The sequence below is a fragment of the Antechinus flavipes genome, chromosome 1 (assembly GCF_016432865.1).
Source record: "Antechinus flavipes isolate AdamAnt ecotype Samford, QLD, Australia chromosome 1, AdamAnt_v2, whole genome shotgun sequence".
NCBI classification, from domain to species: Eukaryota; Metazoa; Chordata; class Mammalia; order Dasyuromorphia; family Dasyuridae; genus Antechinus; species Antechinus flavipes.
In genome coordinates, this window is record NC_067398.1 from 213,628,044 (window position 1) to 213,643,746 (window position 15,703).

The 15,703-nt window shown below is 35.5% G+C and overlaps 1 protein-coding gene across 1 annotated transcript in view; it reads right to left on the reverse strand.

The window, feature by feature from the left end:
• Positions 1 to 352: 352 nt before the first annotated feature.
• POLR1E (RNA polymerase I subunit E) overlaps positions 353 to 15,703 on the reverse strand; it is a 28,734-nt gene continuing 13,383 nt past the window's right edge. Inside the window, exons 6-12 of the mRNA XM_051996000.1 lie at positions 12,620 to 12,764; positions 12,162 to 12,269; positions 8,756 to 8,852; positions 7,425 to 7,558; positions 2,641 to 2,722; positions 1,834 to 1,965; positions 353 to 701 (exon numbers count right to left, since the gene is read on the reverse strand). Of these exons, the coding sequence (XP_051851960.1) occupies positions 563 to 701; positions 1,834 to 1,965; positions 2,641 to 2,722; positions 7,425 to 7,558; positions 8,756 to 8,852; positions 12,162 to 12,269; positions 12,620 to 12,764 (837 nt within the window). The 3' untranslated portion in view covers positions 353 to 562. The remainder of the gene's footprint in view (positions 702 to 1,833; positions 1,966 to 2,640; positions 2,723 to 7,424; positions 7,559 to 8,755; positions 8,853 to 12,161; positions 12,270 to 12,619; positions 12,765 to 15,703) is intronic.

Sequence of the window (15,703 nt, forward strand, 5' to 3'; positions counted from 1 at the left end):
AGATGGAAGAGGAGGGCAGGCTCACAGAGCGCTCCCCTCCCTTCCTCTTCCTCCACTCTGTGGGGCTTAGTGACCTAAAAAGATTCATTTGAGATTTTTCACTTGCACGTTTCTGCTGAAGGAGACAAAGCTCGCAAAGAATAGAGGTTAATAAAGAGCCATGAAAATCAAGGGAAAATAGTCAATATGAAGAAGATGGATTATGGCACTGCCTTACGGGTAGTGGTTCTATGTTGTTCCTTGAAGAGATTATCGAATTAACTTCCCCTAAATCTCCCATTCAGAATAACTGAACATCAAAGTATGAAGGAAAGGATACAAGTAAAATATAAATCACAAGGACAAAATGAAACCCAATCAAGACATCATTTACTTTACCGTTTTTATAAATAATCTGCTCTACAAGACCAAGTGTTTGGCTCTGGCTATGTATAAAAGCAAATAGCTTCTTGAAAAAAGAAATATCAGTGGCATCAGGAAATAGAGATCAATCTGAGGGAGGCTGGGATTTCTACCATTTGGTTTGGCAGTCTGCCCTGAAACCCCAGTTCTCAATGTGCTTTTAAGTCCTTTTTTGGCGTGGTAAGGCAGGTAGGGGGATGGACAAAGTCCCCACTTTGTGGTCCTCTTCACCTCCGGATTCCAAAGACAACTTCTTTTTGGAAATTTTCAATCTCATGGCTTTTGCAATCTCTATTATCCTAAGGAAAAAACATAATAAAGTTAGTTCGGGGACCCCACTTAACATCACTGATTCATTAGGCTTCCACTGCTAAGTCCTTCCTAGATCATCTGCAATAAGACATTAAAGGCAGTTCACAGTTTTGACCAAAGATTTTCAACTACTGGGGTTGTCAATGAAATGAGATAGTATTTTGTTGTTTTAAGCAGATCCCAAGTCGCCTTTCACGGTTGGAAAAAACAGATAATTTATTATGTCAAGGAATTTTTATTCTTTTGGTTTTCTTTCCATTTATTTGTGTTTGTTTTCCCCCCCTGAGGCAATTGGGGTTAGGTGACTTGCCCAGGGTCACATAGTTAGGACGTGTTAAGTGTCTGAGGTCACATTTTGAACTCAGGTCCTCCTGACTTCAAGGCTGGTTCTCTATCCACTGCGCCACCTAGCTGCCCCCTTTTCTTTCCATTTATATTGCTATGATCACCAGGGACATTGTTTTCTTGGTTCTTTGTTTTGTATTGGTTCATATTAAGCGTTCTCATACTCCTCGATAATCTTCACATTTGTTGTTTCTTAAAATGGCAGCCATCTACTGACCTTCAGTTTTCCAAGTTTCACATCGTTATAATGGCAAGTCTGATCATGTGGATGAAAATTCAGACACTAGAGTGAACCCTAATCTAAGACTCATCTAACCCCCTCTCTCTAGCTTCAAGTAAATCCTATGAGATTGAGGGATATTTAAAAAAATGGTACAACAAAAATGCCATGGAATATTTTTTAATTTTAAGGACTCAGAAGCAGGAAAACAAAACACAGTGATTACATCAATGTAAATGGAAAGGGAAAAAAATCCAAAAACCCACCATAATTATAATTACCAAGTTTTGCTTTAGAGATCTTAAGATGTATGCCTTTTCAATTTCTGCAAAGGAGAGGGGGGTCCTATGGGTATGTTACGTTGTTGATACGTGTTGTTGAGTTTTCCTCAAAATGATTTTTAATCCCCTTTTTAATGCTTTATTATACTGGATAGTTCTCTGAGTTTGGAGTTACACTGAACAATGAAAATAATGTAAAAATGTCAATAAAACATTTTAAAATGACACTGTTGTATAATAAAAGACCATATAATGAAAGGTTATTAAACTCACCTTTTTTCACTGAGTTTCATGTCTCTCTGTAACATCGTTAGGTCAGTCTGGAAATCATTAATGTGCAAAGCCAATGCAATTACATAGGCTGTTATTTTAGCTTTCATTGATTCAGAAATTAAGTTCCGTAAGCTGTGGAATTTTAGAATAAATTAGATTAAAAAAACTTTTTAAATTGAAAATAAAATTTTAAAATTTCACCGTACATTCTTACTTGTTTTATTTTATATAATAATAAATATGACAACACTGTTAATTAACTTCCTTAATTAAAAGGAAAATAATTTCATTCATTACTTTAAAATTATAAGGCACTTGGCTTTTAAAAGCACCCAAATAAAATAAAACCAAATAAAAATAAACACTGAAGTGTTTGCTTATTTCAAACTTCATTTCAATTAGGAGACAAAGATGGCATGTAAGAACTGTAATAAGATTTAAAATCATCAGTATTTATTATAATTATAATACAATATAGAAGTTATAGTATGTTATGGTGTAATATAGCATTATCATACACAGGTTTTGTCCCTCTCTTACCAAAAATTTTTGTATGTACCTTTAACCCCATGGAAGTTGGTTGGCTTCACTGGAATTCTCTACTTTTGAAGTTTGGGATACATTTTAAAAAACTGTGCAAACTTAAGAGCAAACGATCTATGAGCTGGTTACCAATATTGAAAAGATAAGATATACACTTTTAAGTCAATTTTAAACCAAATAAACGGTCTTGTGTGTGCAATATGCTGCTCTTCTTCCCTATAGCCATTATTCATAGAAATATATCAAAGAAACATTTTTCTTTACCTGCCATTATTATAAGTCAAACTAGTAAAATTCTTGAGGAGTTTATTATTAATAATATGTGGCACATCAGGTCCCAGTGAGTCTAGAATGAAAAGTTTTGAGAAATTGTTAGTTTTCTTTCTAAAATTTTATGCTATAGAACTGTAGTTATAAGGAAGCCCAGGTCTCTAAGCTGCCCTCAAAAAACAAAAAAGAAAAATGACTAACACATGGTAATAATTATTACATTTGTAACAAAAATAAAGAAGTGTGGAAAGTAGAATATGAAATAATACAAAATGAAGTAAGCAGAATCAGGAAAACAATATTCATTTGACTAGATCAATGTAAGTCAAAAGAACAAACCCAGAAAAATTATAACACCATGCGTGACCCTAAAGAAGGGATATGGGAAGACCCTCTCTGATTCTGTGAAGAAATTGGGGGATCGTAGATGTAGAATATTATATATGATACCATAATTTCTATATATGGAAGCTCCTTAAAGGCAGAAACTCTCTCTTTAAAAAAAAAAAATTGTATTCTCAGTACTAAGTAAAGAGACTGGCATATACTAGTGCTTGCAACTCTTTTTTTAAATTCACTCATGCTGGTTAATTTTGTGAAACTTGTTTTCTTTCTTACTTTTGAAAACTTTTTATCATCAGGGAGGATTCTCTTAAAAGGGTTTGGTAAAGGATACCATGGGAAATCTATATAATATAAAAATAAAAAACATCTAACTATATTTTAAAATTTTCACCAAAAGTTAAAGTAAAAATAATTAATTTTTAGAAAAGCAAAATAAATAAAACAAAGCTCACTGCCACTTTGAAATCAAATACTATCAATTGAAAATCTAAAGGACCAATAAGTGACACATTCAAAAATAGAATCAATCTAAAATACCCCAAGAAATGTTCTGAAATGAATAATACCTTTAGGCAGACATGTTCCATTGGCACCTCAAATTCAACATATCCAGAACAGAACTCATTAGAGCTTTATTGCCAAATCCATTCCTCCTCTAAACCTTCTCATTTCTATGGAGGATGATGCCATATTTTTAGACCCTTAGGTTCATAATCTGACCTGTCTTTGACTCTTTATCATTTCTCACTACCCTGTTTCATAGTTATTGAATTTTTCTTATTTTTTTCCCCACAAAATCTCTCACTCTATCTTCTTCACTTTCCATTACAAGAATACTGCCATAACTCAGGCCTTTGTCACTTCTTAACAGACTCATTAGTCTCATTTTACTAATAAATATAGAAAAAAAAATTCCCCAAATTTATTATACTAATAGCTATTTCACAGAACTGTATTAATATCATAGCAATGGTATTGCTGGGTTGGATTTTGTTTATTACTATTTTAGTAGTTTTGAAAGTTATTATCCACATGGAAATGTAGCAATTTTTAGAGACAAGAATCAAAGGATGATTGTGTATAGAAAAAATTTGTCAGGCAAAAAGAACACCTAAAATACAAAAATATACTGGGAAAATATTTTTGTGGAAAATATATCAACTCAAGCCTTGATATCCAGAAATTTTAAGGAACTGATCAAAGTCTACAACTATAATTAACATATAGAACAAAGAATATAAATACACAATTTTTGTGGAAAAAAAAAAACAAAAACAACCCTCTGCTAAAAAACCAATAACAAGCTGTTCAAATTTTCTAATAACTGGAGAAAGTTGCATTATAAAAGACAAGCCAAACCAAACTATATACAATATTCCACAATGCAGTCATTATACTGCCAAGAATCCACAAAAGATTATAAAATTCCATGTTGCAGGAAATGAGCTTCAATTAAATTATATATAAAGGAGACCAAACTTTTTTGGAGGATGATCAGGCAATATGCCATAAATTCACAAAGTTGATATATCCTTTGATCCAGTGATTCTAATGTTAATATGATTCTAACACTATCAAAAATTTATCTCTAAAAAAACCATTTATGTCAACTTTATTTATAATATACCTACCAACTGGGGAATGGCTATTATTTTATGTTAATGCAAGGGAATGACACCACCATAAAAATGAAAAATTTACAGGGAAATACAGAATGATTTCTATGAAAATTCAAAGATTTGCAAAATAAGATCATATTTTCTTTCAAAAGACAAAATACAAAATTGAGGCAGAGTAAATAAAGATCCTGATTTTGAAAGATAAATAAGAAAAATATTTTTTGTTGTTTATTTTTATTTTGTTAAAATTTATGTCAAGTATGGCCAATGTGGGAATTTGTCTGGCTTAAGTATATATTTGTAACAGATTTTTTTTTCCCCTCACTTTGTGAATGGGAAGGTGGGAAGAAGAGAATGCAGATCTGAAATAAAAAGTTTGATTTAAAAAATGGATATCAGTGTGCAACCAACAAGCCAGCCTCTAAACTTTTTGACTTCAAGACTTGCCCCTGCCACATTTTGGATGTGTGTCCTCCAGCTAGTTGATTAACGACTTACGGTAGCAGGCAACTCTGAAAACAAATTTCAGAATAGCAGAGGAAGCTTCCTCACTGGGAGCTCCACATACCAATGAAATTATAAGTCCAGTAAAATTAAAAAAAAAAAAAAGTTTTACTATTTTCATCTACTCAACCAAAAATTAAATAGTTTAAATGGATTCTAAAGTAAAGATTTCTCCCCATACTTGATATGATTAATTATGTACTTTTGTATGCTAATTATAATTCTTTTATTATTTTAAGAAAGGCATAATATATTCCAGGAAGATGGAAGATACCTTACAGAGGCATAGTGATGAAATGCTGAGTTAAGGGAACTTAGAAGGTCAGTTTTGCTAGAACAAAGAATGCATACAAGCCAGGAATGTGCAACAATCCTAAAAGACAGAAGGGAGCCAGACTGTAAAAGGCTTTTCAAGTTAAGGAGCTTGCCTTTTATCCTAGGTTTAATGGGAAGCAACCTAAGAGTCTTCACCAAGAGAATAACTTAGTCAGACTTGCCCTTTAAGAATCTTATTTTGAGAATTGTAAGGAGAATGGATTAGAAAGGAGATAATTGGGAAATCAGGAGTTCAATTAGGAGGGTTTTGTAATCATGTAGGGACCAGACAGCTTCTCTCAGTGTTTCCTTGTACCTTCTGTGTGCTCAGACACTGACTATCTCCAAGCCTGGAGTGCCCTCTCTTCTCACCTGTATCTCAGAGATGCTCTCATCTCCTTCATAGGAAGTCTTTGATGATTCCTCCAACTACCGCTATCCCTCCCATCCCACACTTTGTTATATTTATTTTGTGTTCACACTTGTACTCCTAAAACAACTGGGGCCAGGAATTTGTTTCTCTTTTTTTTCTTTTTAACTTTTATATCCCGAACAACTAACGTGTTACCTGGCACATTGCAGGTACATAATAAGTGTCTGCTGATTAAGACTAAACAGTCCTGACACATACAAGCTGTGTGTCTCCAGGAAACTCTAAGATGGTAAGTTGTCCAGCAATTGCCATATTGCTTTAGTGAAGGAAATTTCCTCATCTGGGAACTCCAAAAATCACAGGTTCAAAGACAACAAATAAACAAACAAAAAACTATGCCTTATTATGAACTCCAAGGCCAAACTGGAGCATTATTATAAATAGCAAAAGAAATCATATTCAAAACATAGCTTTAAAACGAAACAGTTTCAAAAGTATCTTCATATGCAAGATAATATGAAGGAGAAAATGAATATAAAATGTAATCAACAGATATAAATTTTAATTTATTTGACCTAAACAAAAAGATGTCTGTTCAGCATATAGAGTATAGTTTGTTAACCAATGATGATTGGCACCATGAAAGACATCAAAAAGCACATCGAAGTCTATAGGAGGCTGGGATGGTCAAGTAATAGGATTACCAGCAGTATGAATCAAGCACCCATGAAACAAGATGAGAATCAAGTGGATCCTTACTGAAAGAATTAGAGATAAACATGGCACATGACAAAGTAACAACTGAAGACTGTGGCCTGTACCATGGGAGGGGGGACCAATCATGATGTGCTCATAGATTACTGAAAAATCAAACTTATAGAGCTTTCATTTATGTTTTAGATAGGTAAATATCAAAATAACAAAGAAAGATTTTCTGACAGAAAATGATGAAGGCAGAGAAGAGATAATATGCTCAGCACATAACAGATACTTAAATATTTATTGACATATCTAACAAAAACAAAAGACAAAAACAAATGTAGACAAGATTTTGCACACATATAATGAATATAATTCATCAGTCTAGGCACAAAATTAGTTCAATAGGGAGACTATATGAATAATTTCTTTCCTTCCCCCCTTTATCTTCAATATAAAGTTCATTGTATAATTTACCTGAAATTCTTTTCAAAAGCAGTCTGGATAGTCTAAATTCAAAAAAAGAAAAAGAAAATACTCCCTGTTCTAGTTTATTACTCTTTACCTTTCAAAACAACAAAATATTTTCATTTTTTGATATAAAAAATATACATACTAAAAAGAACTCTTTTGATGCGTAAAACCATTTTTTTTTTTTTTTCTGGCACTACTCTAATAACACAGCAAATTTTTTAAGGACACCAAAGAATTAGGAGATATGATAAACTTTGATGTCACCCAGCTGAATAGCTGAAATGATTGTGCAGTTCCCTCATGTAGCTAAAAATAGCTTAATAATTTTACTGAGATATGTATAGCAAAGAGCAAGAGTGACAAACTTATTTCCTCTTCTTGTTGGAAATGCTCTTCTGGTTAGAAAACAATGAAAAATGAAACAGAATATTCCCCATTTGCGTACTTACTCTTCTTCCTAATCACAGTCTGGGATCTGAATTTGATGAGGATATTTAAAAACCACAGACATCGAGCCTTGCGGTCCCGGCTCTCCTCATCTAAGGGCAAATTCTTCAATGCTTCTATGACGAAGGGACAATAGCTAAAAATAGGCCAGAGAGAGAGAGAGAGAGACACTCAGTCAACTTAAGAGGCAGCAAAGTGTTGTTCAAGGATGAAATGTGCAGGAGCTGCAACCCAGCCCGTCATTCTGGAAAATGGGGGGTGGGGTGGGGTGGGGTCTTTTTACCACATTCCATCTTGTAAATGCACAGTCACCCACTTGATTCAATGAACCTTTAGTCAGCACTCACTAATGGGCAAAACACCAGGCACTTCACTGATTTACTTTGCATGTCATCTATCACCATAAAAAAACTGAGGCCCGAACCAGAGCCAGAAAGAAGTTTGTTAGAATCCTGGGTTAAGAATGTTGGGTCAGCATCCTAGGCTAAGGCGGGAAGTCTGCAGCTACCCAGTGATGTGATCCATCAGGTAAAGCCCAAAGTCCTCAATGGAACACAACCACCTTGATGCATCACAAAAATAAACCTCACTGTTTCAAAGTAAGTGGGGTTTTCTGACATTTAAAATTAAACAAAATTTTAAATTAAAAATTTTATTAAAAAGTTTTTTTATTTTAGAAATATGATGTTCTCAAAACAAAAACAAAACGCAAAAAACGGAGCAACAGAGAGGATGTAGTGGATAGAGCACTGACTCTGGAGTCGGGATGACCCGAGTTCAAATCCAACCTCAGACAGTAGTTATATGACCCAACTGCCTTTCGTACAAAAACTAAACCAAACCAAAATAAACAAATAATAAAATAACAACAATAACAACCCTCCAAAAAATACATTGCCCTCATTGTGTTTTGGGCCCTAGGTGAGCCTCTCTATCCTTAGATCAGTTCAGTTACTCAGAGCCCATAACTGACTCAGGGTGGGAGGCTGACTGTATAAGAAATGCAGTCATGACCATAAAACATGCTTTCTGCGGAGAATCTGCACACTGTCTGAGCTGGTCCCAGGACAACCACATTTTCCCAGTTGGGCAGGACTTGTCAGAAACTGAGGATTTGGGAGGTAGCGTGTCCTGGTTAAGTTACTCTGGAAAACATAGCACCAGTTTCAGAAGCAGGGCCAATCTTCTCTCACTGATGAACAAATTTCCCAAAAAGTTTCTATAAATGTGTGTAACATGCCATTACTTTCTTGTCTAGTCTCACAGGCTGGATTTCTACTTTTGCTTTTATTAAAAACTTTTATTTTCACTTTTGCTCCATTATAGGTCTTACCTGTTCTCTTCCATCATTTTCACTATTTCTTCAGATGTAACATTCTTGAGAACTGCAGAGGGAACCTCAAGTGCTTTGAATTCAGCAGGAGAAAGAACTAACAGGATGTTGAGGAACTAACTCAAAATGTAAAATAGGAAAAAAATTTAGTCTTATCAATGGACTAAAATCTGGCTTTAAGTACTTGGATAATTTGTACAGATTTTGAGTCAGGAGGTGCCCTTACATATAGTACATCAGGGTTACAAATGGCCTTTGTAGATATGATTTCATTTGAAATTCACAACAGACTGAGATGGGAGCTGGTTTACCCTCATTTTTCTAGACAAGGAGACTAAGGTTCAAAGAGGCTGTGATGGTGGTAGGTGGAAGAGCTGTAGCACAAACTCCTAACTTAGGATTCTTTGTAATTCATCTTAAAGCCTCGATATTTCTCAAACTATGACTTATTGAGTGGAGTCTAATACAAATTTAATAAAAATCTACAGAAATCTATGGATCTTGGTCCCAAGATTATATGGAATAACATTATCTACAAGGACTTTCTACTCACATTAAACAAGGAGAGCTAACAAATAAGCTGTTTCAGTTCCAATGGTTTTGTGATGAAGAGAGTCACCTACACCCAGAGTGTTAGGGACACACAGTATTTTCACTTTTTTTGTTGTTGTTTGCTTGCATTTTGTTCTCTCATTTCTTTTTCCTTTTTGATCTGATTTTTCTTGTGCAGCAAGATATTTATGGAAATATGTATGGAAGAATTGGACATGTTTAACATATATTGGATTACTTGCTGTCTAGGGGAGGAGATGAGGGAAAGGGATGGAAAAATTTGGAATACAAAGTTTTTCAAGGGTGAATGTTAAAAATGATCTATGCATATGTTTTGAAAATAAAAAGTTTTAATAAAAAAGCAAAAAAAGCACAAATAGACTGTGAGTAAAAGAAATAGAAAATCATGTTTAAATGTTAATGCTTGCTTAAAAAAAACAAATAATTATAAAATTAGTAGCAAGTATTTAAAGGTCTGTTGAAAGGAGGACATAGATCACTAGGTCAACTGCCAGGAAAGAAAACAAACAGAAAAGCATTAAATTATAATAATAAGATATCTCTTAAGATACAAAGGATATTAGATGGCTTGTTCTTGAGGAGGGAAGAAGGGAAAGGGAGAAAAATTTGGAAACCTGTCTTATAAAAATGAATGTTAAAAATTATCTTTACATGTATTGTTAAAATTAAAATTTTATGGAGTAACAAAAAAGATTTCTGGTTGTTGAACAGAGCACCAAGAAAGGTTTATTTTGAAAAATAGACCCATCTGTTCTGGGTGGTATTATTAAAACCGAAGTGAAAAAATACATTTTCTAAATTCACTATCATATCAAATTTACAAAAAATTGCTTCCTCACAAATCTTTGCTATAGTTAATGATTTAAAGGAAACTGGCAATCACAAAGGCAGAAAGCAAAGATTTCTCTGAGCATGTGAGTAATTCCCAAACTTTAGAGATAATGACAAACTTCATTCAATATAGAGTACCTACTATGTGACCAATCCTTCATCTTTCTATTGTTCAAGATGCTGTAATGACCAGGGAAGTGTATGAGCCATCATTAGATATTTGCTCTTACTCCACTTCTGCCTCTAAGGAGCAAGTACGATCTTGGCCAACTCAACTCTGCAATAGATAATCTCCAAAGGGCCTTCTGAGTCAGAATCAATTAAAGGCTATAAATTGGCTCTGGATTTATCAACCAATAAACCAACAAGCATTTATTAAACAACTATTACATACCAAGTACTGTGCTAGACTTTTAGGATACTAAAAAAAAAAAAAAAAAAAAAAAAAAGTCCCTGCCCTCAAGGAGTTTATAATCTACTGAGGGGAAAGGGGATAGGCAACATGTATCCATATAATTCTACTATATAATATTAAAAAAACAGCAAGGGGGAAGAGGGAGGCACTGGCAGCTGAAGGAATCAGAAAAGCCTCATGTAGAAGGTGGCACTTGAGCTAAGGTTTCAAGAAAATAGTTTGGGAACCCCAGTGTAGAGGGAGGGCATTCCAGGCCTGGGGAAGAGCCTGTATGAAGGCAAGGAAACAAGGGATGTTGTGTGTGAACAATGGCATGAGAGGAAAACTGGCAGAATGCCTCAAGGGGAGTAATGGAAAAAGCTTAAGATGGCAGGCTGAAGCCAGATTGTGAAGGGTCCTTAATTTTAAATAGAGGAGTTTGTATTTTCTTCTAGAGGTAATAAGGAGTCCCTGGAGTTTACTGAGTAAAGAAGTAACTGTCAGATTTGTGTGTTAACAATTCCACCTTTGGCAAGTGGGTGGACACAGAGAGGAGGCTTGAGGAAAGGAGACAACTGGAAGCTATTACAGTAGCATAGAGCAGGTAGGATGGTGGTCACTGGACTGGAAAGAGTGACAGTCAGGGCAGGTATTCTGAAGTTGGACTGTGGGTGGGAAGGAGAAGGGGGGGGAATTTGAAAAGAGGGGTTGGTTTTGGGGTATGAGTTCTGTTGTGGATATTTTTAAACTAGAATACCTCTGAATACCAGTCTGAAACATATAACAAGAAGCTGGTGATGTGGGCCCAATCAGGAGAGACTAGGATTAGACAATGATAAGTGGAAGCTATCTGCAAAGAGATGACAGTGAAAGCCATGGCAGCTGATAAAGTCAGTAAGAAAGTAAAGAGAGCAGAGGGCCAGGACAGTCATCCTCACAGTCAGTATGATAAGGAAGATGAAGCAGCAAAGGAGACTGAAAGAGAGTGGTCAGACAGGGAGGCCAAAAGAATGAGGTTGTGAAAACCCAGGGGGAAATTATAGAGGAGGTTGGGCTGGTCACCTGTCCAACGCTGCAGAAAGGCCAAGCTGTATGAAGACACAGAATGCCATCACCTCTGGCAACTAAAAGACCCACTGGTGATTTTGAGAAGAGCCATTTACTAATGTAAGAACTCATTCTTAATCTCTTAGGTATATTGGGAAGGAGCAAACCAATGTTTTGAGAAGGGCAGAATGCTGTGTGTGCTCCCAATTTTGGGGAAACAAAGTATAATGGAAAAAAAATGCCCATCTGGAGCCCAAAGAGATATGGATAAAACCTGGCATTTAATAAATTGATGACTATAGGAAAAATTACTAACCCTCTATGTACCTCAGCTTCTTCATTTTTAAAATAAAAATCATAATAATAATTGTACCTACTTCACAAGGTTGTTGTAAGGGTCAAAGTAGCTAATATACAAAATGTATATTGTAAACCTTTAAATGATTTATGAACTTCAGCTATTACTATTCCTGTAATCACTCAATGAGCCCAAGCCTACTATCTGTGTAAGATCAGGGCGTCTTGTTGAAACCAAGAAGGCTTTTGCCCTAGAAAGGATACGATCTTCAAATTTATAAATTTCCTCTGGCTTGCCACCATCAGCATGGCATGGGGGCAGGTAAGCAGATTCATCTTGAAGGTCATCCTGGGATGCATCATTAACAAGAGCTTAAAAAAAAAAAAAAAAGATGCTTAAATAAAAACCAATTAAATTATTTCATTTAGTTAGAATCTTATACTCTCTGTTACTGGAAACTCAAGTCTACCTGAAGATTAAGAGATATCCCTAGATGATTTCTCCAAAAATGAAACAATTACACTACTCAGATTATAGCTCCCACAACTGTTAATATTTTTGTTTTAAACTTCAATGACTCAAAATTCAGGAAAGTCCTCCACATAAAATGAAGTTTTTACATAAATAGTGAGAGTATACAACTAGTGTGGATCAAGAAAGTAATCGTTAAAAAAAAGAGAAGTGATTTTCACAAACTATTTTCAAAATGTCTGTTGTTTACCAGTGACCCCCTTTTCATCTATGATATTTTCAGCTGCTTTGGCTACAGCAATGTTTAAAGTTTCACTGCCAACTTTGTTCATTCTTCTGGAGCTCAAAGCTCGCTTCTGTTTGGTGGTCCCAAAGGCCTCAATGCAGAAGTCCACCTGGCACCAAAAAAAATAAAAAAAACCAATCCCAGTTTAAATCACAATAAAATTTTATCTTTATAGTAGAAATGACCCAGATACAATTTTGAAAATCTATGAAAGTTTTTGATCTCTATGTTTATAAGAACAGTCAATTCACTGACTAAAAAACATGTCCAGAAGATACTCTATGGTAAAAACAAAAACAAAAAAACAAAAAAATTCCTTCTCATTTATTTCCTTCAAAGCTCAGCTTTTGTATCAACTTCTATATGAAGTCTTTCCTGATTCCCTAGGCTTCTATTTGTATTTTTTTCACATCAAAAAACCCTGTTATCTATTTTGAATACACTTACAAATGTACCTGTTGTCTTCCTTAGCAGATTCCCTACAGGCAGCAACTCTCTCACTTCTGTATTTGTTTCTCTAGAGCTCAGCACAGTGTCTGGCATACACACACACACACACACACACATAAAATTAATAAACTATATTATTATATATAGTATATATATGTATATATACTATATGTAATAAATATAATAAACTATGAGTCATAAAATTTACTTCAATAATACCAGAATATTGATAGAAGTTGCCTTTGGAAAGTAATACTGCTACTTTGTATAAGGTCAGATATTATTCTCAGGATATTCCTTGCCTTCCCATTTTAGGTCTGTGACTTTTGGTTTTAAGAGTATTTTATTTAGGGCACTGAAAAAGTCAGGGCTTAGAAGCAGTTATGTGGTTGCATGGTAATAGAGGACCTAGAACAGGGGTCCTCAAACTATGGCCATGGGCCAGATGTGGCAGCTGAGGATGATTATCCCCCTCACTCAGGCTTATGAAGTTTCTTTATTTAAAGGCTCACAAAACTAAGTTTTTGTTTTTACTATAGTCCGGCCCTCCAACAGTCTGAGGGACAGTGACCTGGCCCCCTATTTAAAAAGTTTGAGGACCCCGGATCTAGAATCAGGAAAACCTCAGTCCAAATCCAGCATCAGACACTACTAATAGGACTCTTGACAAATCACTTAACTTGTTTGCCTCAGTTTCCTCATCTGTAAATGGGGATAATAATAGCTCCTATCTTGCAGGATTGTTGTAAGGATGAGATAATAGTTCTGAACTGTTCTGCAACTCTTAAAACACTAATGCCAGTTATTATAATTGCTGCAGCTGTTATTTCCTGGGGGGTGGGGGTGGGGATAGTTAGGTGTTGCAGAGAATATAGAATGTCAAGCCTGGAGTCAGGAAAACTCATCTTTCTGAGTTCAAATCCAGTCATAGATACTTGTGTGACCCTCTGTCTCAGTTTCCTCAACTATAGAATGAACTGGAGAAGGAAATGGCATCTGTGCCAAGAAAACCTCAAATGGGCTCATAAGAATGATTGAACATGACTAAACAACAATAGTGAGAGGCTCCTCTTGTGCCCAACTTTCCCATCAATGTCCTCTCCCCTACTGAATGCTGACCTCCCACTCTCTTTTTTCCCATCCCTAACAGAGGGAACCCCAAGCCTCTACTCTGGGAGGCTATGACCAGTACTGTGACCCACTGACCTAAGCCCTCTTTTCCAAGAGGAGCGGTCCAGGCTTTTCTAGCTATTCCTCATCTTTACAAAGAGATGGCTGTTCATAATATCTGGATAAGCAGGGAGTCACCAACTTTAATCCTCCCAATAAGACTGAGAGAATGGAGAAGGGAAAGAACAAGCATTCTTTTTAAAGCATTAAGTGCTTTACAAACATGATCTCATTTGATCTTCATGACTCCATACTAGCCCTCCAGGTATTCTAGCTGCACTGACCAGAATGGCCATCGAGCCTGCCAATGAACCCTAAGAATCCCTGGAGCTTTTATCTGCCTAAGACTAAACCCTCCTCTATAGGTTCTCAGCTTAAATCAGGATGTGAACTCCTTAAAAGCAAGAACTATCTCTATAACATAGTAAGTAAGCACTTAACATATGCTTTTTTATATTTGCCTATTCACTCATTCATTCATCCATTCTAAGACTTTCTGGCTCTCTCTAAAGCCGTGTTCCTCTAAAATACTGTTATTAATAATTGAACAAAATCAAATAAATGAGTTTGATATACCTTGTATCTCAAGGATATTATAGAACTTAGATTGGGAAGCCCAATGGTCTAGATATGGACTGCCTTTCAGAAGTGGAATAAAGAGGATGCAGTAGGGTGGCTAAGTGCTGAAACATGGTCTGAATTAGTTTGCTGGGGTGTATATATCCAGTGTTTTCCAAGTCATATCACACCTTCTTAACTCCTTTCCCATTCCACCTGCCAAAAAATTTATGGAATTTCTGCCTGAATAAATTTTACTATAAAATTCTCTCCAATTGATCTAAACCATTTAAATTTCTACCTTCACTGAGTTTTTCATAATTTCATAACCCATTTAAGACGGGACCCTGAAACTCTAAAAATCTTTGATGGAGAAAATTTCCTTCAACTCTGCCTCAATGAGGGACCCTATCCAAGGAAAACAAAACAGTTTCACTCTATTATCTAGATGGGACTGATTCAGTCCAGAGCAAAAGAATTCCAACCCTATTCAATTAAAGATCTTCTATTCAATTTTATTCAAATTCCAGCTCAAGGTGAAACTTAGCTTATAGATGAGCCAACTTGGGACTCCACTAGCCCCTACCGGGTCTGACCTGCTCGGGCTATCCCTGCCCCCACCAAGACACTAAATATAATAGCTTCCATCAACTAAAGTCTTTGCAGATGGACCCTGGTATCTCCCTTTGCTGCCAGGACCTTCTGTTCACTGAGAACTGCATTCTCAGTGCAAAACTCCATTTTCCATAGACTTGGCACTATAGAAGTCAGTCTCTTGGTAAACTGATTTCTGTCTAACAATAAGCTTTCATTTTGCAACTAATAATTCAGCAACGAGTGAATTCTTTCACTCCTAAAACCTGCAGCTGA